The sequence below is a fragment of the Stylophora pistillata genome, chromosome 8, assembly GCF_964205215.1.
Source record: "Stylophora pistillata chromosome 8, jaStyPist1.2, whole genome shotgun sequence".
NCBI classification, from domain to species: Eukaryota; Metazoa; Cnidaria; class Anthozoa; order Scleractinia; family Pocilloporidae; genus Stylophora; species Stylophora pistillata.
The window spans coordinates 32190061-32216994 of NC_142526.1; the positions used below are offsets into that span (position 1 = coordinate 32190061).

The 26934-nt window shown below is 39.3% G+C and overlaps 2 protein-coding genes and 1 long non-coding RNA gene across 6 annotated transcripts in view; 2 read left to right on the plus strand and 1 right to left on the minus strand.

The window, feature by feature from the left end:
* Positions 1 to 1384, plus strand: part of LOC111329214 (uncharacterized) — a 37478-nt gene extending 36094 nt beyond the window's left edge. The window contains exons 16-17 of the mRNA XM_022933846.2: positions 136 to 171; positions 1103 to 1384. Coding sequence (XP_022789581.2) covers positions 136 to 171; positions 1103 to 1189 — 123 coding nt within the window. The 3' untranslated portion in view covers positions 1190 to 1384. The remainder of the gene's footprint in view (positions 1 to 135; positions 172 to 1102) is intronic.
* A 6042-nt stretch (positions 1385 to 7426) lies between these two features.
* On the plus strand, positions 7427 to 25370 carry LOC111328644 (polycomb protein SCMH1). 4 transcript variants are annotated; one of them, XM_022933131.2, is made up of 18 exons: positions 7427 to 7567; positions 8003 to 8152; positions 9449 to 9680; positions 10095 to 10150; positions 10379 to 10471; positions 14425 to 14488; positions 15714 to 15950; positions 16116 to 16187; positions 16795 to 16839; positions 17908 to 17984; positions 18533 to 18767; positions 19189 to 19277; positions 20345 to 20576; positions 21135 to 21162; positions 21564 to 22186; positions 23027 to 23176; positions 23696 to 23817; positions 24712 to 25370. In XM_022933131.2, the coding sequence occupies exons 2-18, from the start codon at positions 8081 to 8083 to the stop codon at positions 24838 to 24840; spliced, it is 2556 nt and encodes an 851-aa protein (XP_022788866.1). In that variant the 5' UTR covers positions 7427 to 7567; positions 8003 to 8080; the 3' UTR covers positions 24841 to 25370. The 4 variants fall into 4 exon arrangements, with proteins under 4 accessions (XP_022788866.1, XP_022788860.1, XP_022788872.1 ...); XM_022933125.2 differs by lacking the exon at positions 7427 to 7567 and adding an exon at positions 7627 to 7835; XM_088729593.1 differs by lacking the exons at positions 7427 to 7567; positions 8003 to 8152 and adding an exon at positions 8649 to 8830.
* On the minus strand, positions 21576 to 26274 carry LOC148725882 (uncharacterized). Its single transcript, XR_015990396.1, has 2 exons — positions 25908 to 26274; positions 21576 to 25318 (listed from the first exon to the last, which is right to left on the minus strand). It is a non-coding gene; the product is annotated as an uncharacterized LOC148725882 (long non-coding RNA).
* Between the last annotated feature and the right edge of the window lie 660 nt (positions 26275 to 26934).

Sequence of the window (26934 nt, forward strand, 5' to 3'; positions counted from 1 at the left end):
AACTCTCATGCAGTATGAAGATACGATGCACAGCGCAAAACTAACAACTCAAATGAACAGAACTCCTTTATTTTTAAGAAGAATTTCTACGATTATTACATCAAATATGTACCTTTTCTTTTATTTCGTTTTCAGGAAAAGGACACAAGATCATTATCTCGACCCTCAAAGGTTTGTTGCAATAAATCTTTTAGTTTTCTAGACTTGTCATCTGCATCATTTTGTTAGAAAAGTGTACACACATTGTTTTTAAATTATTTTTGCGAAGGTGTATATTCAAAACTATGTTCAATGCAATAAAGGTCCCGTAACTACTAGCGGTTAAAATCACGGGAGAGTCGTGCTCTCCTCAACCTTCGACAGCGTTTAGGCGATTCGCGAACTGTCAATTAAGATCGTATAAATGTGAAGCGCACGGGAACTTGAGAAAAAGTGAGACAAGATGCGTTTCCTTCCTTCTTTGTGCGCCCATTGTTTAATAAGCGGAGATGTATTTTTTACGATGTAGAAATTAAACTGAATTTTTCAGAACCCCTCTTCCCCCCTCCTTTGTTCGAACTTTGATGTCGTCCTTAGGCGCACACTTAAGCGCCGATCAATTTGAAGCTTCAACATCCCCCACCTCGGGCAACCCACGAGCATTTGACTGTCATTTGTGCCCGGGGATCGGGAATTTGAACCTTGCTTGAAGCGGAAATGTCAAGTCTTTCTGGTCTAAACCAAGTGTTTTAATTAAGTAATCTAAAGGTAAAGAGTCTGCTTTCGCGAGCGAATGGCTTAAAAAGACAATTTTCACTTAGTAGAATGATGTTTGCAAACGAGAAACCCAACAGCAACACCAAAACTAACACATGAGTTCGCTAAATTCTACAGCATTCGTTGATCGCACAAAGAATCGTTCAATATTGGGTGGGGCGTTTGAACGCAATTATAGCCCGGGGGGGACTGGAGGCGGGAAATTGAACGAGCCATTATTGAGAAGTTAAACTTAAATGCACAGGAGGCTGCCTGTGGGAGATGTTAAAGCTTCGAATTGACCAACGCATTATTTTAGTGTTCTGCTGTGATTTTACTGTGCACATCTGTTATTCTCCTGTTTTAGAGATCAAAGTCCAAAGGAAGGAACGTCAATTTTCCATCAGATCTGAATGTGGACGAGTTTTTATCTAAGCTTCAATATGAAATCTAGTAGATTTCTTTAATCAAGAAGATAGATGTATTACAAATTGATATTTTATAGCAAATGCAAATATGTTTATATTCAGAGATATATTAATGTTTAGAATGGACTGTTTGAAATAAGACCACACTAGGTACCCATAAGGCTACTGTAATAGGCTTTCGGGTCCTTTGGTTGTAAATAAAAATTGCATTAGAAAATGTATTTGGTCTTATTTGTTCTATTTAGGTAGTTTAAGTCTGCACTCGAGCAGCCGGAGTTTATCCCAGTTTTTGTAGCATAAAGCGATTTGAAGTACTGCCACTCCCCCCCCCCCCGGATGGGATGCCAGTCCATTACAGGTTACTATCAGTCATTCCGTTCATGATTGTTCGACACTACTCATTTACATTTATTCATACTCTTGAATGAAGAAAGAGACTGCGAGAGTAAGGCTGTGTTCACACTTGCTGCCCAAGCAATAGTGCCAGGGCACCGGCACAAAATGGTGCTGTGTTCTGACACTGGGTACTCGATATATCAGCACCAGGTTCAATGCCCAAGTATAAAGTCTTGACCTTGTACTCGAGCTCGGGCATGGTGCCCGATTTCTAGCGTAGGTACTTGAAATAAAAGGTGTGTTAGCATTGGTGCTCGTTAAGAATCGAACTAGGGTACCGTGCTCGAGCACCAAGTGTGAACGCGGCCTAAGTACCTTGCCCAAGAGCGCAACAGAATTACCCAGCCAAGTCTCGAACCCAGCGCGTTATCCGTTCAGTCATCGCGTCCCCACTTGGTTTTATTTAGTGCATCGCCAAATGGTAGAGATCTTTATGGAACATTGTTGACCATTAGAGGTTTTGATCTGTCACAACTTCAATCGCGTCTGTGGCTATTACCAGCACCTTAGTTGTAATGCTTCATTGTTTTCGTTCCGAATTAAGTCGTGATTATGTCGAGAAGCATCTAAGATGTTCACTGTACTGAGGTTATGCTGAGAGAATTTACTCTGTAATTCGATTTTCGCCGGGAGACCGGGTTTGCTTACAGATTACTCCAATTCGGGTCACTCAGGCGCGAATATTTTCATAGGTACCCTTCATTTATCTGGTTTTACCCATCTCCTTTCCTTTCTTGATTTCATGTGGTCAGAAAATAAAACACATTTTACAACAACTGTTCCTAGGGTGATGCCTACAAGTTTAGCTTTAAAAAAATATTTTAAAAAATTGTTTCGAAGTTTTGTTTTAAAAGAAAAAAAGATTAAAAATCGTTCTTATAGTTAGTAAAAATCCTAAAAAAAGCGTAGGAACGATTTCTTAAAAATTGTTTAGCTAGCACGCAAAAGCTCCAGTGTACGTTTTCCGTAAATCTACGTTTCGAGTAGCGAACGGATTCGGTTTTGACATTAATTTAAAAGATCGACGGGCGCGGTGGTTTTTTCCACCGACCACGTTTAATTTAGAGTTAGAGTGAATCAGAGTGGGAAAGGAGCAGTGGAAAGCCCACCCTCGCCTCTCCTTCCTTTACAAGTGCCCCTGAGATCAAAATTTTCGTACATCATTTTTTTCCATTTTCGTGTTCAGTGTGTCTCCTTCGCCTTCTCTGCCAAATTTCAGTTTAGACCGAGCACCAGAAATATCTTTTTTCGGGCCGTTAAATTAACGATTTCGCGTCCACCATTATTTGATCTTGTTCCGGAAGTTGATCGCAAGACTCAGAGGAAGTGACGTCAAAGGCTCAACGCGAAAATCTCACATGGCAAAATGTCAAGCAAACATAACAAAGTGCTTTACTCTATTCTTACAAAAGCTAAACAAAAATGACTGGGCATCGATGCGTAATTGAAAGCTGAAGTAATCGTGCAGACCATGCTGCAGGTATTTCTCTCCATCGGAGCCTTGCAAATAGATCAGAGCGGGAAAAACGGATGCGATTTGTGCGACCTCGCCGAGTTCAATCCGACAGAAATATTTATGATCTACTCGGAACACTTCTCGGAGGACTGTTTCGAGAGATCTGTGTACTTTGAAGGATCTAGGCGAAGAATTCTGTCGGGTTCAGTGCCTACCGTTCAAGAAGAGAAGGGACAAGAAAAACCGTCCTCAGTGCGATCTCGACGCCGGAAAGCGAAGTCTACGAACCTCCACGGATTTTGTCACCTTTACATATGAGCTGATCAATAACCACCTTCAACAACTCTCTGGCAGAATACCTTACACAAACGAAGGTACTCGGTGAACATTGTAAATAAGAATGATAAAATAGCCAAATTGAGGATTGAGATTTCTGACCTCAAATAGCTCACTTTTATACATAGAGATGAAAAATATAATTGTGTGCTCTGATTCTAAAAAAAGCTGGCTTTAATATCAGCGAAAGCAGAACAAACAGCATAAGACACAGAGCGTAAAAACACTTTAAAATGTAGGCTTGCAGCCAAAAAACCGAGAAAATGAAAATTTTTTTAAAAACCTGTCAAACTATCAACCATCTGACAGCCAAGTCAGCGTGCTATCAAAGGGTCTCAAATTCATCCCAACACCCGTGACAAACGAATTTAAGATCGGGCCAACTTTTGCGAGATTTATTCGCAAGACGAATGCGCCTCCGTTACACCTTTCACTGACAAAACAAAGAACCACTTCTGTTTCATATCGAACTAAATGCCACCGGCTCAGTCTTCTATCGCCCTTCAGAGCTACTTGGGAAATTGTCATAACGCTACTTGCAGACTGCATCTAAGCCAAAAAATACTTTGTAACGCAATGAGGTCATGGCTCTAAAAGAGTTGAAACAAACTCTGCTTTAAACCTCACCGAAGCAACTCAACAATACTCATCATGAATAAGACAGAAAAAACAAAAGAGGCCAAAGTGCAACTCAACAATAGAGTTCACTTCAAACCTCTCAAAGCATAGTCTACCTCGCAGCCGTTTTTTTTTTGATGTCACGCAACGCTCCCCCTAAAGTTCTTTTGGGGGAGCGTTGCGTGACATCCAAAGAAAACGGCTGCGAGGGAGACTACTCAAAGCACCGATAGTAAAAAACACGTAGGAAAGGGTTAATGAGATCATTGACCAAACGCATCGGGGAAAACACATTGATGGCTTAGAAATAGCTTTCACAAACTCCCAATATCCGCCTTCGGATACACAATTAGCCATTGCCGAAAACTATTTTTACTAATCACCCGATCATTTCTTACAAAAAGGGAAAATCCCTTACGACAAGCAAAAATACATTTCGAAGGCGATAAAGCGATACGACCACAAAAGCCACATGGAGAGTCCGTGCCGTTCTGTGTTTATCTTTTTTCGCATGAAAAAAATTCATCGTTTGTCAGCGCAAAACTATCCACAGAAGCTTCAGATGATTTCTGGGACAATTCATCGTCTGAAAAAGTCGACATTTCCCGACTGACAACGAAACAGTTCTCAAAAAAGTAATATGTGTGATTCTCTGTGCAGCGAACAAAGAGAGTTGTGACAAAGCAAAGCACAAGTTTGTTGAGCCTTTGACGTCATGATGACGTTTTTGCGAGCTCGGCTGGAACATGTTTTCAGCAATGGCGGACGATTTTTGGACGACTTTGAAGCGGTAAAAATTGGTCATCGAAGGTTTGTTTTGAGTTTTTAATGGCAAAAAGGGCCTTAACTTGACCTAATTCAATATTGTGTGAACAATTTAGGCCAAAATAAAATGGTCAATTTTCGTCTCAGGGGCACTTTGACTATTGTTCACTCTCTTCGTACAAATTTCTTTCTTTCCGTACAGGCCTGATTTTTTTCAGGTCTGATTTTCGCTATTACATAAATAGCGCTTTCTACTGCGAGGATCGTGCATCATACGTATCTACAACCGCAGTTCAAAATATATGAACTTCATATTTTCATTGTATCTGATTTATCATCACGGGTTTATTACGAATCAACTTAACGGCCTGCTCCTAGTTGGCTTGTTAGCTCAATTGGTAGAGCACTGCTCTAGTATCGCAGAGGTCAGTGGTTCGAATCCCGTACAGGCCTGATTTTTTTCAGGTCTGATTTTCGCTATTACATAAATAGCGCTTTCTGCTGCGAGGATCGTGCATCATACGTATCTACAACCGCAATTCAAAATATATGAACTTCATATTTTCATTGTATCTGATTTATCATCACGGGTTTATTACGAATCAACTTAACGGCCTGCTCCCAGTTGGCTTGTTAGCTCAATTGGTAGAGCGCTGCTCTAGTATCGCAGAGGTCAGTGGTTCGAATCCCGTACAGGCCTGATTTTTTTCAGGTCTGATTTTCGCTATTACATAAATAGCGCTTTCTGCTGCGAGGATCGTGCATCATACGTAAATTTCTTTCTCTCCCCAGCCTTCCGCTACAGAAAGATGGCAGCTATAACTTTCACCAAGAAAAGACTGGGTACTCGCTTGCCAAAATTGCAGGCTATCGTTTTCTCAATCACTGACTCCTGTACAAATTCCTTTCACACTCTACGAATAAAAGAACGTATGATCGCCGTTAACTTTTACTGTGTTTAAATTCGGAACCTTTCTCGTGCATACATTCTTTCCTAAGGGTGGCAAATCTCAAATTCTGACTACACTCAGACGAGTTATTCAATGTGAAAAGTTTATCTGGGATGAGTCAGCCAGTCTTGCAGTATACGCATCTTGATATGATCTCAACAGGTGTACACTGAATCCAAGGGTTCGACAAAAAGAACCTGTGCTAAGCCAGATACGAAGGACCACTAAAAACCACTCTTTTGAAGTGGCCAAAAATATGTGGAAACGTATTCCTCATTTAATGTAGCAACATAATACCCCGAGGAAAGGGTGAACTAATCAGGTTACACTACTAATCACAAAGAAAAATCAATGAATGTGGTGATATTTCACAAGGAGTTGGAGAATGAAAATTACATCAAATTCGAAAAAAGAGAAAATGGTCAATCAGAAGACTGACCAACCTAGAATGACTTTATTTCCCGCGAAACGCTTAAATAATCCGAAAACTCTATGATGCCACGCAAACCTCTTCAACGTACTACCATCAGTAAATTAATTTTTGACTAGTTCGTTCCCATGTCATTCTCACGTCAGAAATTACATGTTTCGTCGACCACGTGACCAATCGAGAAGAGGACTCTGGGAAATGTTCGTTTAGCCGAGTAATCTCGATGAAGTACATGCATATTGCCCCTGAATATTAAGAACGAACGTGTTCATAGAACTTTTAGATTACCAGTCAAATTATTAAGTTATTTTCCAAATAAAATTTAATTAATGCAAAATCGTACAGAGGTAGCTAATTGAAACGCTTCGTTAAGAGATTGGTAAGGCTATATTTTCGCTTTGATGTCTGATTATTTAGCCCTGAAGCGAGAATAATCCAATGTCGTGGAGAAATTCTTGCCTAAGCGTTTCATGAACCAACTGCGAATGCGATCAACTTCTTCGACCAGTCTCCTTGTTCACTCGTGTGTATCTTTTGTACGCTTCGATTCGCCATATTCCGAGGAGAGTATAAAATTACACGTCTTGGTTCGGCAGTTAGTTATCAAAATAAATTAAAATTTTAAGAGATCCCATTTACTGATTGTAGAAAAGAGCTGTCATCTATTCTATGATAAAGTCTGATAATAACTCAGTTTGAATTCAACTGATTCGGGTCGCTTAGGCTGGGAGCGAGGCCGTACGCGTCGTTGGTGTGAGATAATTATCTCCGCAAAAATCTACAGTTGGCCGGATAGGCATTGATCAACAGATTGGTATTGCACTTCGAATACACTTCTCACTAATCTGACAAAATTTTATAAAGTTTTGTTGGCCACCTTTCTCTGAACGAGGTCAGCGACTTGCTGAAACCCAGAGCGGTGCCAGCTGGCATGAGACCGATAGGTAATATTGCGTTATGCGACTTTTCTCGTAAATATCTATTAAATATGGCCTCGGTTTGCCAAGACAGCTGAAGTAAGTATCTGATAACTGATAACAAAAGATAAAGCTCATTTATTTGTGTTCTGTTCTAAAACAGTCGGTAATCAAAATTGGTCCTTCGAAGTCTTCATGCTCGAAGTACCCGCAAACCTTTCTTGCTATTTCAGTTTCAAAACTTTTAACATCTTATTTTCTTAACACGATTTGAATCCATGGTTCATACAAGAAGACATTTCAATCAAAAATTTTTTTTTATCTGTCTCTCATCTCTTCGTCACTACGTTTGCCGCCATCTTGGAGCCCATCGGCCTTATCGACACTACCAGCCAGGGAGGAGAAATTCTCAGCAATGCAGCTTGAAGATCTTACTTGAATGAAATCGTTTCATTCCTGGAAATAGTATTTGTTTCAAGCTGAAAAGATGCAAAGAGGTGATAGGACTTAATTTATGGTACCAACCAGGCACAAAGGTGAAAAAAATGGAAACACTTATTGGTACCTTACCGTACCCCCCAAAAACTTTTTAGAAACATAACCCAATCACACTTGGCAGTTGCGCTTACACCGAGAAAAGTGCAAAGTTGTTTTTGTTTGTCCCACCACCATTAATTCTTATCGAAAATCCTTTTTTTTTCTTTCGTTTTGCGTTGAATGTTCGTAGCTAATCTTAGCTGTGCGATGTTCAAATGTTGAAAGCGGTTTAAAATCCCAAATTTGCAAGATCCTTCCCGCCAAATGGTACGCCATTTTGTTTTTATGCACCGCTCACAAGCGGCATCGGCTGGATTACGATGAATCCTTGGAGTAGCACATTGCTTTGATGACCACTCTCAACAGATAAGAGCCAGGAAGTTCTTGTTGGCGCCGATTTTTTGATAAACATTTTCTTTAATTAATATTTCTAGTGGTAATATTCTGCTAAACGAATACTACTCGTGCTTTGGCGGCCATATTGGATTTCGAGCTCTATTGGAAACCTCCCTATGTCGGCGGAAAGGGAAGCAGAAAGCGCGTCTGGAAAGCAGAATGGAGAGAATTTTAACGATGAAATGAAGGTGAGTGAATCGGAAATGTGTGTACTCTTTTCAGTGAGTTTGGAAATGGATCTTACAAGGAAAGCTTGTTTGCGAATCTATACATGAAAGAGTCCCTCTAATGACCACAAAAGTTGTTACAAGATGGTTGGAACTTAATTTTTTTCAAAAGAAGAAACTACATTTTAGCGTTTTCCACACAAATAAATGACTTATAGTCAGCCTTAACACCAAATGTTGCTGATTTTTGCGTTGTTAATTGTCGTCATCCTGGACTACTTTGTTTGCACAGGCCTCTCAGCCTTTAGATCAATGTTGTGTACGATTTAAGAATAATTTTCCTAAATTTATCATACACGAAGAGTGTGTAAAGCTTGCAAGGCTCGAAGAGAGAAGAAAATGTTCACACCATTGAAAATAGTGCAGTTAAATAAAGCATATTTCATAGATGAAGAAGACCAATTTAATAGGCTTGTATAGCGTGGGATCACCACCTTTTTTCTTCCTTTTAATTCAGAGTAATAATGCAGAAGGCTATGAATGGACTCAGTTAATTTGGTCAACTCTGATATCTAAACCTTTCCGAACAGCTCAAGGTCTTTGCTGAAAGTAATAGACTAAATTGTTTTGTCCTTGGGCTATGAATCAAAGGGGAGAAAACGAACGTTTGTAGCTTACAGTAGAGATCAAGAGGTCAAGGTTAGTTAGTTATTTATTACATCGCAATTTATGTGTATTAGGAGTTTACAAAAACACTTTTTGTCACTCATTGTTATTGAAAGTAACTTTCTTCCCTGCGGTCTCCTGAGCATGAGGAAGTGATGCAAGTGAGAAAATTATGATGATCATCATAATATTGAGACTTAATTTAATGTTGGAGATACGAGTTAGTCATACAATAAGGAATGTCATCGGTTATGCTTAATTGAAATTAGAATCACATAATTGAATAAAATCTCACATTCTGATTGGTTAACAAAGCGAGGTATTTAACATGCAATTGCAAGTTGAAAAGAACGCTAAGTGATATCGTTTCGCATCTCTTGTTTCATGCTCAGGATTTAAACAAATAATATTTTTGCTGTTTTCTCTTTTTCTTATTTTTATGCAATCATGCAATTCAAGGAAAATCCAATACCTGACTCATGACATTCGTGTTAAATTGTATAATAGTCTCCACTGAAAAGTTAGGACTGTTTGTAGTCTAGAATAGGTTTAAAGGTTTAGTTACAATCTAACTTTGTGTTATAAACATCTATCAGGCCACTTTGTTGTTGTAAGTCAAACACCAATTGTTAGAGTGTCCATTCTTTCCAGGATTATGCCAAAAGCACAATGAATGAGTTGTTGGGTATGTTTGGTTACGAAGAGGCAATCACACGAGAAGCAGTAGAGGAACTTCAAATCAGGTTGCTTCCTGATGACGATGATGAACAAGACAACAATGGTGCTCTTGAAAAGCTAACTGAGACAGCAGAAACTGAGAGTGATGAGCCTGTTGCTGTTACCCTTGATCCCAATGAGGCCCCAGTTGTGGTGCAAATACCAGGTATCTCTTCACCTTTTACATCCTGACATCCTTATGTATATTCTTTTTACTGTTTTCTATACATTTCCTAAGGCACTGACAAGGAGAACTTATTAAACAATCAGGAGCCTCTTAAGTTGGTGATCATGTCCCTTATTCTGATGCCCTTAATGTGTGATTCAGAGGTGATATTGTAAGGATAAATTGGATGCTAGTTGCTCTTAGGGCTCATAGGGTTAATTCAAGGACATTTTTAATTAAATTGGGTTTTATTATTTTTTTAAGGAATTGTGTTTAACAGTATGTTTTATTGGCTTGCTGTTTGTGCTAAAATCAAACAAACAAACAAAAAAACAGAAATCAGCACATGGTTTGATTAAGGTTTAGTTTAATGGATTTATATTATTTGTACATCAATAATTCATTTGTTCACAGGTGGAGAAAATGGTGGCAATCCAAGTGTAGTGCCTATGCCAGAAATGAACACTGAAGTAAGTTAACATCATCCTATAATAGACTTTGTGGAATTTCTCTTGAAAGTGTCGTACTGATCCTAACATCTGCCTAACTAACAAATTCACTTCTTTCTTATTCTGTTAACACACTATGGTCTTTCATTATTACTCTATAGTAAAGCTCTATTGTAAAGCTAGGATGTTAGAGTGAAAATTTAATTTATTTTCATCACTTCTCAAACTGGATTTGTTGTGATCCCTTAGGTAATTCCTTTGTCAAAAGTATCACAGGCCACACCAGAGCTTTCTAGTTTGCCAAGTGGTGCAAATGACAATGCTAAAACTGGGACAGCTTTGGTAAGCTTTCTTTTTTCTCCTCCTATTTTCTGATGACAGAACAATTTATTATTCATGTAGCTAGCTGTAAAACATTTTTGAATGTTATCAAAATGTTGCAATTCAGTTCCAGATACCATATTTCCTCAAACAAGTGCCCATGCTCTAATAAGCACCCACCCCTTTGTGTGGGCCTGAACCTATAAGGGACCAAGCATGAGAGCCCCAGAGAGATTGGACATGTGATTTAGTTGCCCCTTCCCAACATCATTGAGTTATTGAAATATTATGGTTGGTTTCGTTCATAAACATGCTTGACCTAAAAGTCAGAGATTCATTTTGTAGTCCAACACATTGATAAGAAGAAGCATAACAAATACATGTTGAATTTAACACCCTTAGGCAATAGTTTCAAATAAGCACCCCCCCTCCTAAATGAGCATCTACTCCTCTCCTACCTCACTTTTTTTAAGTAGTAGGGATACAAGCAAAACCTGGTTCTATTTCAAGCTTCAAACTTTGGCAGAATCAGCACAGGAGAATAATAAGCACTCCCTTGGTTAAGTGCTCTCCTTCCAATAGGTACCCCTCCCTTTCAGCCAAAATTTGAATTAAGCCCCAGGGTGCATATTTGAGGAAATACAGTATTTGACTACATGTGAGAAATGGTTAATAACCTTTGCCTGTTATAATGTGAATATTTTGATTCTCTTTTGTTTTCAAAAGTTATTGTATATTAAAGCGGTAGAATAGTTTGCTTGGTCTTCATGGTCTTTCTACAGAGTGCATGCATTTGTTTGTGGACTGCAGGTGATCTTGGCATTAAAAGGTTCTCTGACCTGGGAAGATCATTGCATGTCAAACACTCTGTGATGTAAGAGTGAGCTACATGGACCAGCTTAACATGATCCTAAAATCTATGCCCAAAATATAAATTGCTGGCAGTTTCTTCATTTGACCTATTGTTGTGATTAAAATGCTAAATGGTAGAACCATCTGAAGTTTGTTATATACTGTCTCTGAGAGTGTATGTCTCTTGATTGGAAGGGCATCGTTTCACTTATCATAGTTTGACCAACTGTTCTGTCTACAACATTCAGTTTCTCTGAATTTTGTGTCCAATGTCTTCTTTTTGAAACACTTCCCTCATTGCACAGGTATTCCTGAGAACAGAGGTTTGAAAATAAACAACATTGTCTCTTTCAAAATCTAAAAACAAATTTTGTAACTGTCCACATTCTTCAGTAGCGAGAAGAGTTTTATTGGTAAAAATAAAGCAATGGTAATGTAATCTCAATTGACTGAAAAAGATTGCCATGTATACAAGATACAACAGGGCCAACAGGCCAAATTTTGAGGAAGAGTTATTTACATGGCTTTCTCAAAATGTTCTGCAATTTTATTTATGGCTCAGAAGCATTGTTTCAGGCTTCCAATGTTGGATTTTTCTTATGTTTGCATGATCAACTAAAATTCCACTCAACAATGGGTTTTTCTTAGTGATGAAACTGATGCATAACAAGGGAATTTTGGCCAAAGTTTTCCAAATGTTTGAAGCTTCAGTGTGTGGCTTACTTGTACATTGCAGTGTTTTGTTTTGCAATGCTTTGTTTGTTTTAACACAGTCAGAGAGCACAAATGCAGTGTTTTGAAAGTAGACAATGTTGTTGGTTGCAGCTGTACTTTTTAAGTTTGAAATTTAACCCAAAAATTACTTTATTTCTTTTGCCCATGAGCACCCAATTAAGGCCAAAGACGTTCTTCAATTGCATGCATCACATTCATTGTAGTAAGGGTATTGTTAACCTACAGTGGTACCCTCCCATGTGGCAAATTATAATTGGAAGTCTCTACAGCTGCAGCCAGTTAATGAAACCTCTGTTCTCCTTTTCCCAGGCCCCGCATTTCCTTGCCGAGCCTCCTAACATCAAAGGAGTGTACTGTGTTGTGGCCTCCTTACCAGTTGTGAACAACTCAGGCAAGACAAATATGGTCTTTAAGTTCTGGAACTGTATCATGTGTTCAGAATACTTTTATCAGAAACCAGAAGTTGTTTTCCGTGTTGAACATCCCCATTTGTTTGGAAGTCATCCTGACTGGCTCTATCAGGCTGCTGTTTGCCAAAAATGCCACCACACTCTGAAAGCTTCCAAAGTAGGCTTGTCTGCAGACTTGAACCCAAAAGAGGCAACCAGTGTATCTCAGGTAGAAGTCACTGATGACAACAAACTGGATGGTGGGAAATTAAGCAGGCAAATTCTTGTGACAAATAGTTCCTCCACAACTTCTGATCCTACTGTTGAAACTCACACTACAGTTAGTTCTGTAGAGGAGAAGACAGCATTGCAGTCAACCACAGCTGATGGCAGCACAGAATTCACAGACACATCAGAGGTTTTGTTTGATTGTTATATTTGTTCAAAGCAAGTGCTTAAAAACAGTCGTCATGGGAAGCTCAGAAGAAGTAAATTCCCTACACTTTTCAGTAATTTACCAGAGAGTGTTGGCATTGTTAAAGGATGTTTGACATGCTATGAAAGATTGGCTCGTCAGCGTGATAGGTATGTGACGGCAGGTATTCTAGAAGAGGACAGAGACTATGTTGCACACATAAAGATATGGACTGGCCTAGACATTAGTAGTAAGTTGGCATCATCTGGCTCTAAGAACAGCAATTGTTCAACTTGTTTTATGTGTGACAAGTACATCCCCGAGAATTTGCAGCAAGAGGTCAAGACATTGAACAGGGTCAAGTTTCCATCACTTTTCTCAGCTGTTCCAGATCAGATTGTCAAGTTAATAATCTGTGATGCTTGCAATAGGAAACTGCATAAGGTGAAACGCAGATTTGAAGAGGCTCAAACAGCGGAGGAAGAAAGAGACTATTGGTTGTACATCAATAACTGGCGGGACCAAAAGGGTTTAGAAAAACACATGTACAGTATTTAGTAGAAATGAACTGAATTATGTCATCTCTCTTAGAACATCAGAAGGAAATAGAGGGCTCTAAATATTTTATTCTTGTAAATTATCTTCAAAAGGCCTTTTGTGAGCATAGAAAAACATCTGAGAAAGAGAGTTATAAATCTTTTAAATTGACCAGTCCCATGCATTAGTCTTAAATACTTTGTGTATTTGTGATTCAATGGTGGTGAAAGACTTGCATCATACTCAATGGTAGCTCTCATGATAAATTGTTGGCCTTGGCTGACATCCAGTCCTTTCCATTTCATTTCATCATAACATTTTTAAAACATTTTTATATATTTCTTGGGCAACCTTGTATATCTTTTTTTAATCAAACCTGCAATAAATATTCAGAGAGAACTTATGGGGCACTTTTCTGTAACTTCTCCAGTCCTCTCTGAGCTTTTTTTCATCCCAATTAGTCCATGTTTGAGGTGTTCTGTCCTTTGTCTTGTAGACACTGTATTATCTATTAAGTTATTTTCTTACGAATGTTACAGTACAGTTTTATGTACATTGAGCAGCATGCAAGGGTATCAGTTGAAAGTTAGGGTAGAAATACATACTTTTAAAAATTGTCATCAAGTTTTGAGATGACAAAAATAGCTTGTTATGTCTACAGTTTGTGTTGATTTATCATGTTTAGGTGAACCAGGGGAAAATACAGGACATTTAAAAGATTCAAAATTTATTGATTTTGCTTGATAAATATGATAGTGTTTCAGTATTAGAACTATTATCATATGATGTCAAAGGGAATGAGGAATCCTGGAAACACAGTCACTGTGGTATTACCAGTTGTAGATTATCCTTTCAAGCAAAAATTATTTTGTGGGGGACAGACAGAATAACAACTGAAAATATATCTGTAGGGGGGATTAGATAAAGAGTAGCATTCTGCAAATATGTTTGAGTGTTGTCCAGTGGTATGATCTCTGTGAGAAATGAAGTGACTAGTCTTGTGAACAGTTTGAACAGTTTTTCATGTTGACTCACATTCTTCTCAGAGCAAGATAACATCAGATAAAGCACCAACCTCATCTGACCTGCCTAGGCCGCAGGAAGATGAAGGTAAGATTTACTTCTGTTAGTTGCATTCGATGTGAAAACAAATGACAAGGTTTTGAAATACAGTCAACTTTCTGCTAACAGGCACTTCCATAAGGGGACAATTTTGCTTGTGGTCACTTTTCAATTCCCATTTTTGCCTCTCAGTCAAACACTTTATTTACACATTCCCATAAGTGGACACTCTCTCACAAGCAGAAGCGATTAACATGCAACTTGTCCCTTTAATATCCATACATTATCCAGCAAACAGGTAGTGAGAATTCTCAAACTTATCAGGTGGAAGTTGTTACCTTGATTGAACACCAAATTCTCATAACCAATTTACAAGGAAATGTGTAGCAGCTAGAGGGGAGAATTTACAATCAGATCTTGGGGAGTTAAGGGTTAAAGTGAAAATTTCTTTTCTTGACATTCTCTTGTAAGCAGACGTCCCAAAGAAAAAATATGACCTCTGACAGAGCAAATCAAGCTCTCTGTGCATTTGATAAAGAGAGTCACACACAACATATTCCCATAAGCAGACATCCACTCTACTTTTCTTTGTTGGCCACTTATGGGAGTAATTCCAGTAGGTGGACAGTTTTGCCAAATGACTTTTTTTTTTTTTTTCAATTCCTAAGGATATCGTCAAAGAGTTGACTGTACTTTCACCAACTTCAAGTTCATCAGTTTTTCAAGGAAACTTTCTATTGGCTCACCTTGTGTTTTTCTTTCAAGTTGTGACCATAACCACCATGATCCATGGATATTGTGGCTGAAGGGGGGGGGGGGGGGGCTTAAGCATGGACATTTTGGTGACTGAATAGTAGCCAAAAGTTGAGAATCCTTTTTCTACAGACTTGCTAAAACGTTTGAAATGATAGCTTGTGGGATGTCAGAATTGAGTACAGACTATAGTATTGTTACTCAGAGTGAGGCCAAGAAGAAGTGAGGATTCTTTTTTTATGTACATTTATGGAGAGTAATTTTTCTCAGATTTCCAGAGGGATGTATTTTTGGGAGAAGATTTATCAATAATCTTTTATAAGGCTCTCATACTAGATGCATTAATTTGTTCCCTCTCAATACCTTTGTACCTGATGTCTTTTTTTTTTTTAATTTCTTTCTTTCTTTTTTTATTTTTTGCAAGAATTGCTAATGGCAAGGGGCTTATTTACAATTAATTTCCTAGTAAGATCAGTGGAGTTCTTTTTAAAGTGAAGTTCATTTTTGTCTCTGTTAAAAGGTGTACAAGTAACTTACACGTCTTCACCAAGTACGAAACCTGCACAAAAGTTTGGCCAGTGTAAATGGTGTAAGAAGTCCAATGTGTTGCAGAACTTTTCATCTAGTGATGGTGAAAAGGAGATCTCTTGCAAGGATCTTTGCTCTGCATTGTGCTTCGAACAGGCTGTGAAGGGAATCAAGGAAAATCATTCCCACACCAATAACACTCAACAAGTGTCACCAATAAATAAATCTGGTGAGTTTGCAAAGGGAAAGGGTAATGTTATTTTTAAAAGCTAACCTGGCACCTGTACATGTATCTGTGCTCCAAGCTAGGACTGTTTTTTACACCATTGTCCTCCAATGGATTATTGACAGATAATCGAGAGAGAAAAACTCGTTTTATGTTTCTATCTTTCAGTTTCAAAGAAGTCAGCTCCATCTGCTCCTATGACTCGTTCAGCTACAAGGGGAAGTGTGGCATCAGGCAAAAGTAGCTATCATTTCCATTTGCCCTGTAGCTCCACAAACTCATCTGCTTCTCTCCCCTTGTCTGGCCGTTTTTTTTTTTTTTTTTTTTTCTTCTTTACAAATGCTCCTCGCTAAACTAACCTGTTGAAATAAATTCATGCCATCGTGTGGTTGCTCTATGGGTGTTACATCTATGTTAGGCATGTCGTTCATGGAGTTTTTTTCCAATCGACTTACACAACCTTTGCAACCACATTAATAATTGAAGCTTACATGCTCTACTCCCTTAATTGATGACTTCTACTTGAGCTGTCGACGTGACGGGCACTGTCACGGACAGCAGTCCTTTTCAGGACTACCTTCACTGTTCATTTAACCATCAGAGTGTCTCTCCACTCAGAACAGGAGTGTCACTAGGGTATCTGGAAACTGTCTCGGGAATGCTACATGCAATCTAGACGGATAAACTAAACTGTAGTTACTTTAAGCTATGGAAGCTATATGATTTGCATAAATTGTTTTTGGAAACTCCTGAGATTGAAGGGCCAAAGAGAGCCTGATCCACCAGGCAAAGTGGTTTTTAATATGCAAACAAAGTTGTTGATGTTTTATTTTTCAATTGTTTCCAGCCAAGAATAGTGGCAGCTCACCTAAAAAGATTCCTCCCGCATTAGGTAATGTACGAGCAATTGAGGTGGAATATGTCGTCATACTGTAAGTGAAATTGGAAGTAGATGAGTCGCCAAGAATTTTTAGACCATTGACTGTCATTACATGCTATTTTCTAAAAGTGATGCGTCGATCAATTGGAAGTCTCAATTCTCTCTCCTCCCCCCCCCCCCCATCCCCTTGGGTATTTGAATATTTGGAGATTGGTTTGTTCAAATTCCCGCACCCTTGGGGCAAAAATTGTGTTCAAATGCCCCACGCTAATTTTTTTGTAAAAGGCAAAAGAAGCGACCGTGACTTTCTACTCATTGACCAAGCTTCTGAGCCATTCGCTCGCGAAAGTTAACTAGTTACCTGAAACACCTGCATATTTAACAATTATTCCACGAGCGCGCGTTGGATATGAGATGATAGATAGCCAACGAGGCGCGTTGCGCCGAGTTGGCTATAGTCATCTCGTATCCAACAAGCGCGAGTGGAATAATTGTTTTAGTAAAAACGCCCCTAAGATATTAGACAAATCTTTATATTAGACAAATTTTTTAGTTCCCTTTTAATTTTAAGCTGACGCGAACGCTAACCATATTTGTAGATCATGGTATATTGGCTCATATACCATAATGGCTAAGCCAATAAAAAGTCTTGAATTGCATTACTCAGTTTTTAATAATTAAAGATATAACGCTCGTATAGGTGGTTTGCAACCAATATCTAGAGACACAGGTAACAATGGTGAAAGGAACAAATGCTGGTGGACGAACAAAAGAAGCTAGTGAGATATCAATTGTTTACGTCCACCAACATGACGGCAATGACGTAACGTGCAAACCACTTCCGCTGGAAAGACTTGACACTTCCGGTTCAAATTCTCCACCTCGGTAAAGTTAAGTTCAAATTCCCGCCCCCCCTGGGCACGGACGACAATCAAATGCCTGTGGGTTTCCCAGAGAGGAGAGATGTTGAAGCTTCGAATCGATAGGTGCATAATTGTTTGCTTAGCTTTTTTTTCAATAAAGCGCTTATTTAATTAATGGCCGAGTTCACTGCGTTTGGGCTCTCTGTTTGGATTTCAGGTTTTGTTCTCTTTTCTTGGGATGATTATCTCGCCAAGACAAATTCTGAAGCAGCTCTTTGGAGTTATTTTAGACAGGTTAGTATTGTTTATAGACAGGCAGTTTTATACGTGGATTCTTTTTAAAAACTACACCTTTATAGGAAGGTGTTGCAATATAAATTATTCTTCAGTTTGTTGCTCTTTCGATCCATTTTCGTCCCTTTTGTCCGCATAATTACTACTTGTTTTTCCTTCAATGAGTTCACGAGAAAGTCAATTAAATTTGAAATTATCAACAGACAAAAGTATGAAGAAGTGGAAAATTCCTTTTTAGTTCGTCCTTCAGAATTTCTCAGCTTGTTAGGGGTCATTTTTAACCCAGTTGATTCAGTCGCTGTGGTTCTGGTGCGATATGTTGCAAACCAATCACAACTGACGAAGGCTGTTGGAGTCTCACTTTTACAGCCAGTAACATCAAAGCAGATCTGACCCATCATATTTCTCGAACTAAACTGAAATTAGTAACATGCGTCAGAAAGTAAACCCCTCACTGACAGTAATCCTACTTTTTAGCCAATTCTCACTTGAACAATCACACTTGACCATCGATTTTGTGCACGCCTTTTTTCTTTTTTGACATGTAGGCTCAAGTACCGCCATACAATGGCTTTCAAAGGAAGATGAAGTTAGAAGTGGCAGATCCACGGATAGTGGATACCATGTGTGTTGCTACAGTGGTTGGAATACTAGGACCAAGGATCAGGTGTCGATTTGACGGCACCGACAGCGCTAACGATGTCTGGCACTTGGTGGACTCTAAAGAAATCCACCCTGTGGGGTGGTGTGAGGGGAACGGTGGACGATTGCAGCCTCCTGTAGGTACGTGTCTATCATAACGAAGGGCTGTGGTCAAGCAGCGCCCGGTGGCCTCTGGCGCCTTACCTTTGCTCTAGGGCGATTCAGGAATCTTTTTTTTTTTTAATAAAAAGTATATGTTGGACACCCTGGATTTCACAGTTTCAGAGCACTGGACTCCCTTCAATTTTTCTTAGAGCACAGCCTTTACCTTTTATCTGAACATTTTTTGTGAACAGTGTCAAGAAAGCCGAAAGCTAATGATGGAAGGACATTTATTTAATTAAATCAACTCTCTTATAGAGAATTCCTGAGGCCCTCTTCTTGTGTAAAACTGCGGTTTGGGTCAAACTTCGGGTGAATAACCTAACCCTAGAGTGTTTTTGAATTTATTTCGAGCCTTTTCATCCACTTTCTTAACTGATGTAACATTTTTTCTTTCTAGGTTTTCACCTTGATCCTGGGAAATATTCTACTTTTTTAGCAAAGACTCTTGCCAGTGCGGAACTTGCTCCTGTTCGGCTGTTTAAACGGGTTAGTAACCTCTTTGCGTCTTTCTGAGATAAGAAATTTTCAATCGTCAAGTGGTATTGAAAGGGTTCACCTTTTAGCCTCATATCTCGGTAACCTGTTCAAAACGTTCAGTTATTAAAACGAAGCGCGATAGTAGCGGAGAATTAAAAAATCGAGCGAGGCTTGAACTCGACCCAAGCCTCCCTTGTTTTCGCTCAGCCGCCACTTTCGCGTGTACCATTTTGCTCCGTTTTACCAACTGAATACCTTAAGGTGGCTCGTACTAGTTTCCTCGTGCGGGGAACAGATAACTCTTGCGTCACGCGCGAGAGAAACGAGCGAAAGAAGCGCGAGATTAAAGTGCCCATTATGTCAAAAAACGTTTTTCACTCATCAAATTCTACATTTCACCAAATGAACTTCGGTGAAAACTTTTTTTTCGATTTGGATAAAACGCGATTTTTTTACGAATTTTTACAAAGTTCAAAATTCTATTTTCTTGCGGTCGACCCCTGCCGCTGATCACAAGAATAACGTGCTCAAAATTACCACGTGACTGATGTCTGTGACGTAGGTTCAGGAACCTCACTTGACCTTAAAGTGCATATAAATACACTGGTCGAGTGCGGGTCATTTATGATATTGTGAGCTTACGATATTGTGACCACTATGAAGCAAATTCCCACTAGTTTTCAAGTCAGATAAGTCACAACCCAAAATCACGTGTTCCTGAACCCTACGTCACGACTCACTTTAAACCGAGGAAGACTGGTGCGAATGGTGGACCAAAATGGCGGCAAATTTGAATGTCTTTAAAAAATTATCAAAAAATTGCGTTTTATCCAAATCGAAATTTTTTTTCGCAGAAGTTCATTTGGTGAAATGTAGAATTAGACGAGCGAAAAACATTTTTTGACATTATGGACACTTTAAACAGGCTGCTTCATATCCAGTGGCACACACTCTTACTCGTGAAAATTTTCCAGATATCCATGACTTTTACTTGTGACCTTTTTATGACTTGCGTTATGTGAAAATCACATCTGTGTGAACAAAAGGGAAGCTTTATTTTCCTTCTTCCCCCGCAGGAGCCGACGGCACCAAAGGAAAATATGTTTAAGGTCGGCATGAAGCTTGAAGCGCTGGATCCTAAAAACCCTCTTCTCATCTGTGTGGCTACTGTGGCTGATGTCGATGGAGACAGAATCCGCGTGGATTTTGATGGATATCTCGGTTCAGATTACTGGTGTAGATACGACTCCAGGGATATATTCCCAGTGGGTTGGTGTTACCTTAGTGGTCACCCCTTACAACCACCAGGTATGAGAACTCTTCGCAGCTGTTGTTTGGTTTCGACACGTAAGCAATAGCCTTGAAAGAGTGACAAGAAAAAAAAAAGTATAAAATGAGATATGATCTGTCAAAGACTAAGTTTGGATAGCTGTTTGACTAACTTAGAACAGATTCCTATCAGCAAAGAATGGCACTATGCAACTTTCAAACGACATTAACGCAACAAAGGAATCGAACTGAACGACAGATCGAAAGTCATCCAATAACTAATAATTTTTCCTCTCAGTCTTACTACCAATCAGTAACTTTTTACTTACCAGATATATTTTTACTACCCTTTTAACTCTGATGATGACTTCGACTCAACTTCCTTCAGTTTAAGGGACTGCTCTTCCCCCCCTCGGGGACAGCTCCTCCCCTCCCCCCCTTGGGGATTACTTCTTTCCCCTCGATTAGACTATAACTATTATCCTTACGTTTATACCACCCAAGGTTCAAACCATTTACACTTTATTGAATGACTAGGGAACGTATCGACTTAAGCGTTTATTTTTCATTGATTTTTAATCCTGTTTGTTTACTCAGGTAAAACCAAGAAAGCGTTGAAAATAAGGTAAGTTTTGCTTTAGTTTGACCCTTAACACCCTAAAGATAAGTTCTCCACATTATTTTCTATACATTTTCTAAGGTGCTTATAAGGAGAATTCGTTTAACAATCAAGAGCTTCTTTAGCTTAGACGTTAGTCACTTAGGCCTTTAAAGAGTCATGTTCAACTTTTGGAGTTTTATTACCGGTCTGAACGTTTTTGTCAAAACAGTGGTAACAGTGGAAATGTTTTAAAGAAATTTGCAGCTTTTAGTATTTTGAAATTTATAGTTAGAGAATTAAACTGGAGTGGCAATTTCAGTCTTAAATGGTGTAAGCATCCCGATTTAAGAGTTGACGGTCATTAGGTTGCAAGAGGTGACTTTTCATAGTACAAAGTCGCCTGAGGTATACTGTTTGCCTTTTAGTGCTAAGACTAATTCTGCACCCGAAAAATCCGTGAAGCCGGAAAAAGCTGCCAAGTTGGAAAAGCCTGTAAAACCTGTCAAGCCGGAGAAGCCTGAAAAACGGGACAAGAAAAAAATTAAGGTCACCTCTAGTATTACACCAGCATCTGTTGAAACTTCCCCTGTCCCCACGCCTGTAGTGACAACACCATCTTCTACTCGCCCAGGCTGCGATTCTCCATCTTCATCCGGGATAGATCCTGAGGATGGTGTCAATCATACAGTTCAAGTTTTTATCAACCATGCGTGCGAGGCTGGGCCTCACTTGAGTGTCGCTAAAGTGGCAGGATTACCCACCTGTTTTCGAGGCACAGTTCTGAATGTGACAAGAGATTGTATTCAGTCTGTGGTGAACGCCGCCATTGAACCCAGCGTCGTGTTCGGCTTCTTGAGATCAGGAACTGGTCGCATCAAGATCTCGGCTAAGGACGGCAAGCAGACTTTGTCTTGTTACTTACAAGTTATCGATCGCGTGGCTGTGTTCTGGCGTGTGTTAGAGAAGTTCGCTGACAATCTCCAGTGTTGCGAGAATCTGCTGTGTGGAGAGCGCATCACAGGACCCTGTCCGAAGTGTGGAAAGAGTGGTAAGATCGAATTGATACCAGCTGACTTGATTAAACACAGGCGTTTGTGAGCCACCAACAGCGCTCAGAGATCCCGAGTTCTTTTTCTTGTTGTACATTGACGACTCTTCGCGTTTGAATCCCCAAACACGAGATTTTTTTCCGATAAGGCTCGGAAAGAGTAGAAAACGGCTCTAGTTACCTTTTGGTCACTGCAGTGGCTCTTCATGATTTGCCTAAGCGGTCAAACGTTATTATTATTCACTAGACTGACTGTGAAGAATCTGATTGATACAGAGCATTCAATCAGTATACAATAGTGTGTGAAGTTGATATGATAAATGGAATATTTGCAGCGGATAGACTTGCATTTATCAAGTCTAGTTTCGAAGACTCTCATCCGTGTAGTTTTCTTAAACTTTGCAACTCGGAGAGAACTGTCTTATTTTGCAGATTGTGTAAAAACATCCTTATATTAAAACAGTTTGTGAATGTGGTTTTCGCATGATGTTATGAATTATCAAACTTTGTGTCTGTGTTATCTGCCTCAGCCAAAGACTCGGGTCTTGGTCAAAAATGGCCATATAGGGTCATTTTTCGCTTGTATAACAAAGCCTATTGTTATCAAAGTTGAGCCACTTTTCTTGATACGGTTTTGATAGTTGCTGATATCATGCTCGTACTTATCCACTATAAATTGCTGATTATATTCAGCTGTATTGCACAGCTCATTCCTCATTCGGTCGTCGGAGATCATTCACAACTAAAAAAACTTACAAATCAGATCAGTAAGAAGAAGGAAGATTACCAAACCGTCCAGTAGTTTAGTGTAAACATGGTTTAATCATTGTTTTTCCTCAGCGTCAAGACGAAACACGGTTTTACCTGAGACACCATCACTTACTGCAAAGAAGAGCACTGTGGGGTTATTGAAAAGAAACGCTCTCAGTGAACCAGAGCAACGACAACAACTTAGCGCCAAACATCCACGGATTACTATTGATGATGAAGGTAGGACGGTACTTGATATTCTGGGAGGAAAGGACTGAATTAAAGACGTTTATTTTCTTGTTTTAAAAGAAGGAAAAAGCTTCCTTTCATTTTTGTATTAAGCATCGTAGACGAGATTTCCGTAGAACTCTATACTTCAGTCTGCGTGCAATTATTTAATAAAAGAAAAGAATTGCCAATACAATGCTTTGTTCTGGAGGAGTATCGCGTTAAAAGGAAATATTTCCGCATTGCATAATCTGTCTACTGCGGTTCGTTGATTCTTTAGAAAAGTCTAAAAAAGTCTTTTGTTCTTACACCTGTTCTTGCCTTTTTTTTTTTTTTTTTTTCATCCTTTCGACAATTGTCTTTACTCAGGGAGATATTTAGCAAGTGCAAGAAGCTGATACAAAATGCAAAACATTTTATCGTCCCTGTCAAGCGTTTGTTAATTTCGTTACTCGACTTAGTGCTGTTGTCTGATCGAAATAATTGTAAACTGGTCAACATTTTGACTTCAAGCTTCCCGTCTTTGTACAGATGCCAGCCAGTCTCCACAAGTTTGTTCAACTTCACCGCCCAAAACTTGGTCCGTGTCAGAGGTGGTAAAGTTCATAGAGAATTCCGAACTGGCTGAACACGCAGAAATGTTTAGGAAACACGTAAGTTGTTACCTGTTACATTATTGTGTTAATCTCCTTTCTTTTCTCTGGAAATTTGTTTTTATGCATACAGAGACGCTTTGGTACAGCAACTCAGTCTGTGTTTATTTTGCACATGCAATGCATCCTGATTGGTTAACGAAGCGAGGTATTTAGCGTGGAAATGCTAATTGAAAGCGAGGCTAAGCGATGTTGTTTTGCATCTCTTGTTTTGCGCTCAGGACAAAAACAAACAGTATTATGGCTGTTTTCCTTTTTTTCGATGAATTTTTCCATCGAACTCCTTTGGAAAGCAGTGGTGACCGCAGTATTTGTACCTTGATGAAAAGTGTTTCCAAAATTGAGTTGCCAATTCTACAAGTGCTTGGAAAGGAAACTATTTGACCAGAAGTGAATAGCTCGAGGAAAACGCAATCAGACTGTATTCATTGCTAATCTCGGAAACTTGCGAACGGGCCGAACGCTTGAAAAATCGTGTCAGTAACGAGAAAAGAAAGCTGGTTTCGCGGGGATACAGTGTTAATGTGCAACAAGCTGCACGCGCCCTAAACATGTAAGCAGTGCCAAAAGCAGGAAAATTTAACGTGATACATGTGACCAGTGCTTGCTGCCGAAAAAAGCCGTTTGACCAGCAACACTGGTGGGAGAATACTTGACCCTGTCAAGCGCAGGAAAACTATGATCAGTGTCAAGCGCGGGAAAAATGTGATCAGCGTCAAGCGCTGGAAAAATGTGATCAGTGCTAAGCGCGGGAAAAGTGTGATCAGTGCCAAGCGCGGGAAAGCAAGTGACCAGTATGAAGGTAAGAAGACACGTGACCAGCGCGAAGGCGGAAAACATGCTTTTTGACAGTTGTGAGTTATTGAAAATTTTTATTTCGTCCTCTTTTTGCAGGAAATTGACGGGAAAGCTCTTCTTCTTTTAACTCGAGAAATGATTATGTCTTACATGGGCCTCAAACTTGGACCTGCCATAAAACTATTGTGCTTCATAGAAGAACTGAAAAACAAGAAATATACGTAAACTCCAACAACATTTATGGGTAGGAGGACACGGAATCGCTGTCTTGTCGTGCGGTTTCTGATTAGTGAAGGAGTTTTTGTGAAGTCGCTGGTAGGTGTACACTCCACAGACTCTCAGCTGGTGAAAATACACCCCTCTACACTGTACTAACATCTTGGAAAAATAGAAATCATCTTCTGCCTTTAAAGACTGATTTTGTAATTTGCATTTTGCATTTGTTTTTGTTCTGGTGAATAGGTTATTTTAAAAGATATTTAAACTTTTTAATTGTACGCGGGCTACTAGATACATGTCATTCTATTCAAGACGTCAATGTGATCAAATTCCTTGTAAAGAAATGGAAAACAAATGCAAGAATTGCCTTCCAACGATGAATCACTCAAATATCACTGTTATATGTAGTACCTGTCTGTTCTTGCTCCAGTTCGGTGCTTTCCCTTGCTCCTGCCAAAAGTGTGGAATTCATGCTTGCATTTACCTATTTCATTTACAAAATACATCAATTGCAATAAAATATTGGTCATAGCTCATCTTCCCCGCCGTCAAATCGTAGACCTGACCGCCTTTTTTTTGCCAGCTGATAAAGAACTTTCATCGCTAACAGCCTGCATGTAGCTGTCTCCTACTTTATTCCTGAAACGTCTCTGCAACAATTTTTTCCCGTCACTTTGCTACAAGGAAATTATTTTAAGTCTCAGCGCTTTCGCCTAAAACAGCCAATTTCCCTCTATCTGAATGCAATTTCCCAAAACACTTTACCCATTGTTGCCGGTCCCAGTTTGGGATGTCAGACCGTTTCAAAAGACCCCCAAACCCGTCCCCTCCTCCCTTTAAAAAAAAATAGTCCCGATTATCTTGTGCGCGGAGACAAGAGTTTCAGCATTGTTACATAACGAAATAATCGATAACGGTGAAAAAGATTTCTTTTGGTATAAATAGAGAAAATCGACCGAAATGAGTAGAAAAGCACTCTACCTGTCTACATGAAGCGATTGTTTAGAAGATGGAACAGGAAGAGAAAACTGCCAAGAGTGGCATATACTTAGATTGTAATCCCATGTACAAACCTTGAAGGATACGTCTTAGCCTTGATTGGAGTGATAAATACGATCAAATGTGTGAACGTGACACTATTTACACTGATTTACACAGAGTTAGGATTGAAGAACAGATCGAACGGATGACCTGTAGTTTAAAACACCGCAGGCTGTGCATGACACGGAGATGGAAGAATGCGATCGTCAAGTACGTACAGTCAATGTGTATTCCCTAGCGCGAATGAAATGAGCCGTTATAAATAAAAATTACGTGTTATAACCAAGATTCCGCCTTGCTCGATTTTGCATCATTAGACAACTATTTCCGCTCTCCGTTCAAGCTTCGATTAATTTTAATCGTCTTAACCCAACTTCCTTCACTGGGTGGTTTGACCTGACGTACTAATATTGTCACTTGTGGCGTGTTGTTTCTCAGAAATTCCATGTTATTTTTCCAGGAATCACTGAGGAATTGAATTCTACGAATCTTTGTACAGGGTTTTCCCTGCGGTTCGGCGGCAGAATCGAACAACTCCCGCATTCACTTGTAAATATTTTGATTATTGGCCCGTGCTGACTATTCTCTTACACGAAGGAAAATGCACACCCCTCCTGCCTGAAAAACGATTTACTTTTAGAGTTGATGAGATGATGGACCATTGTCGAACAACAATTTATCAAGAAATGAGGCATTTTTTCCTCTCAATTTCAGTTGCGCTCGTTTCGGAATCAATTAAGCGAGACGTAAAAATAACAGTGTGTAGTTTTTCACCAGAGACTTCCCTTCCGCTTGAGTTATGAACTTTCCTTTTACGAGGGACGTGAATAATTCATTACAATCCATCTACACTCGTGTCAAACAAAAAAATTTACCTGAATTTGACAGTAATTAATTCCGAAAAAGTGATTGGTTTGCTCTGCATGGCGAATTTGTATCTCTGGTTTTCCTTTGAAAATAAGTGCTTGAAAATAATTTGAACAGAGAATTTTTAGTGATTATTCTAGATCATGGGATTTGAAACGGGATTCTTTTTGCTTTAGCGATATACACCGATTG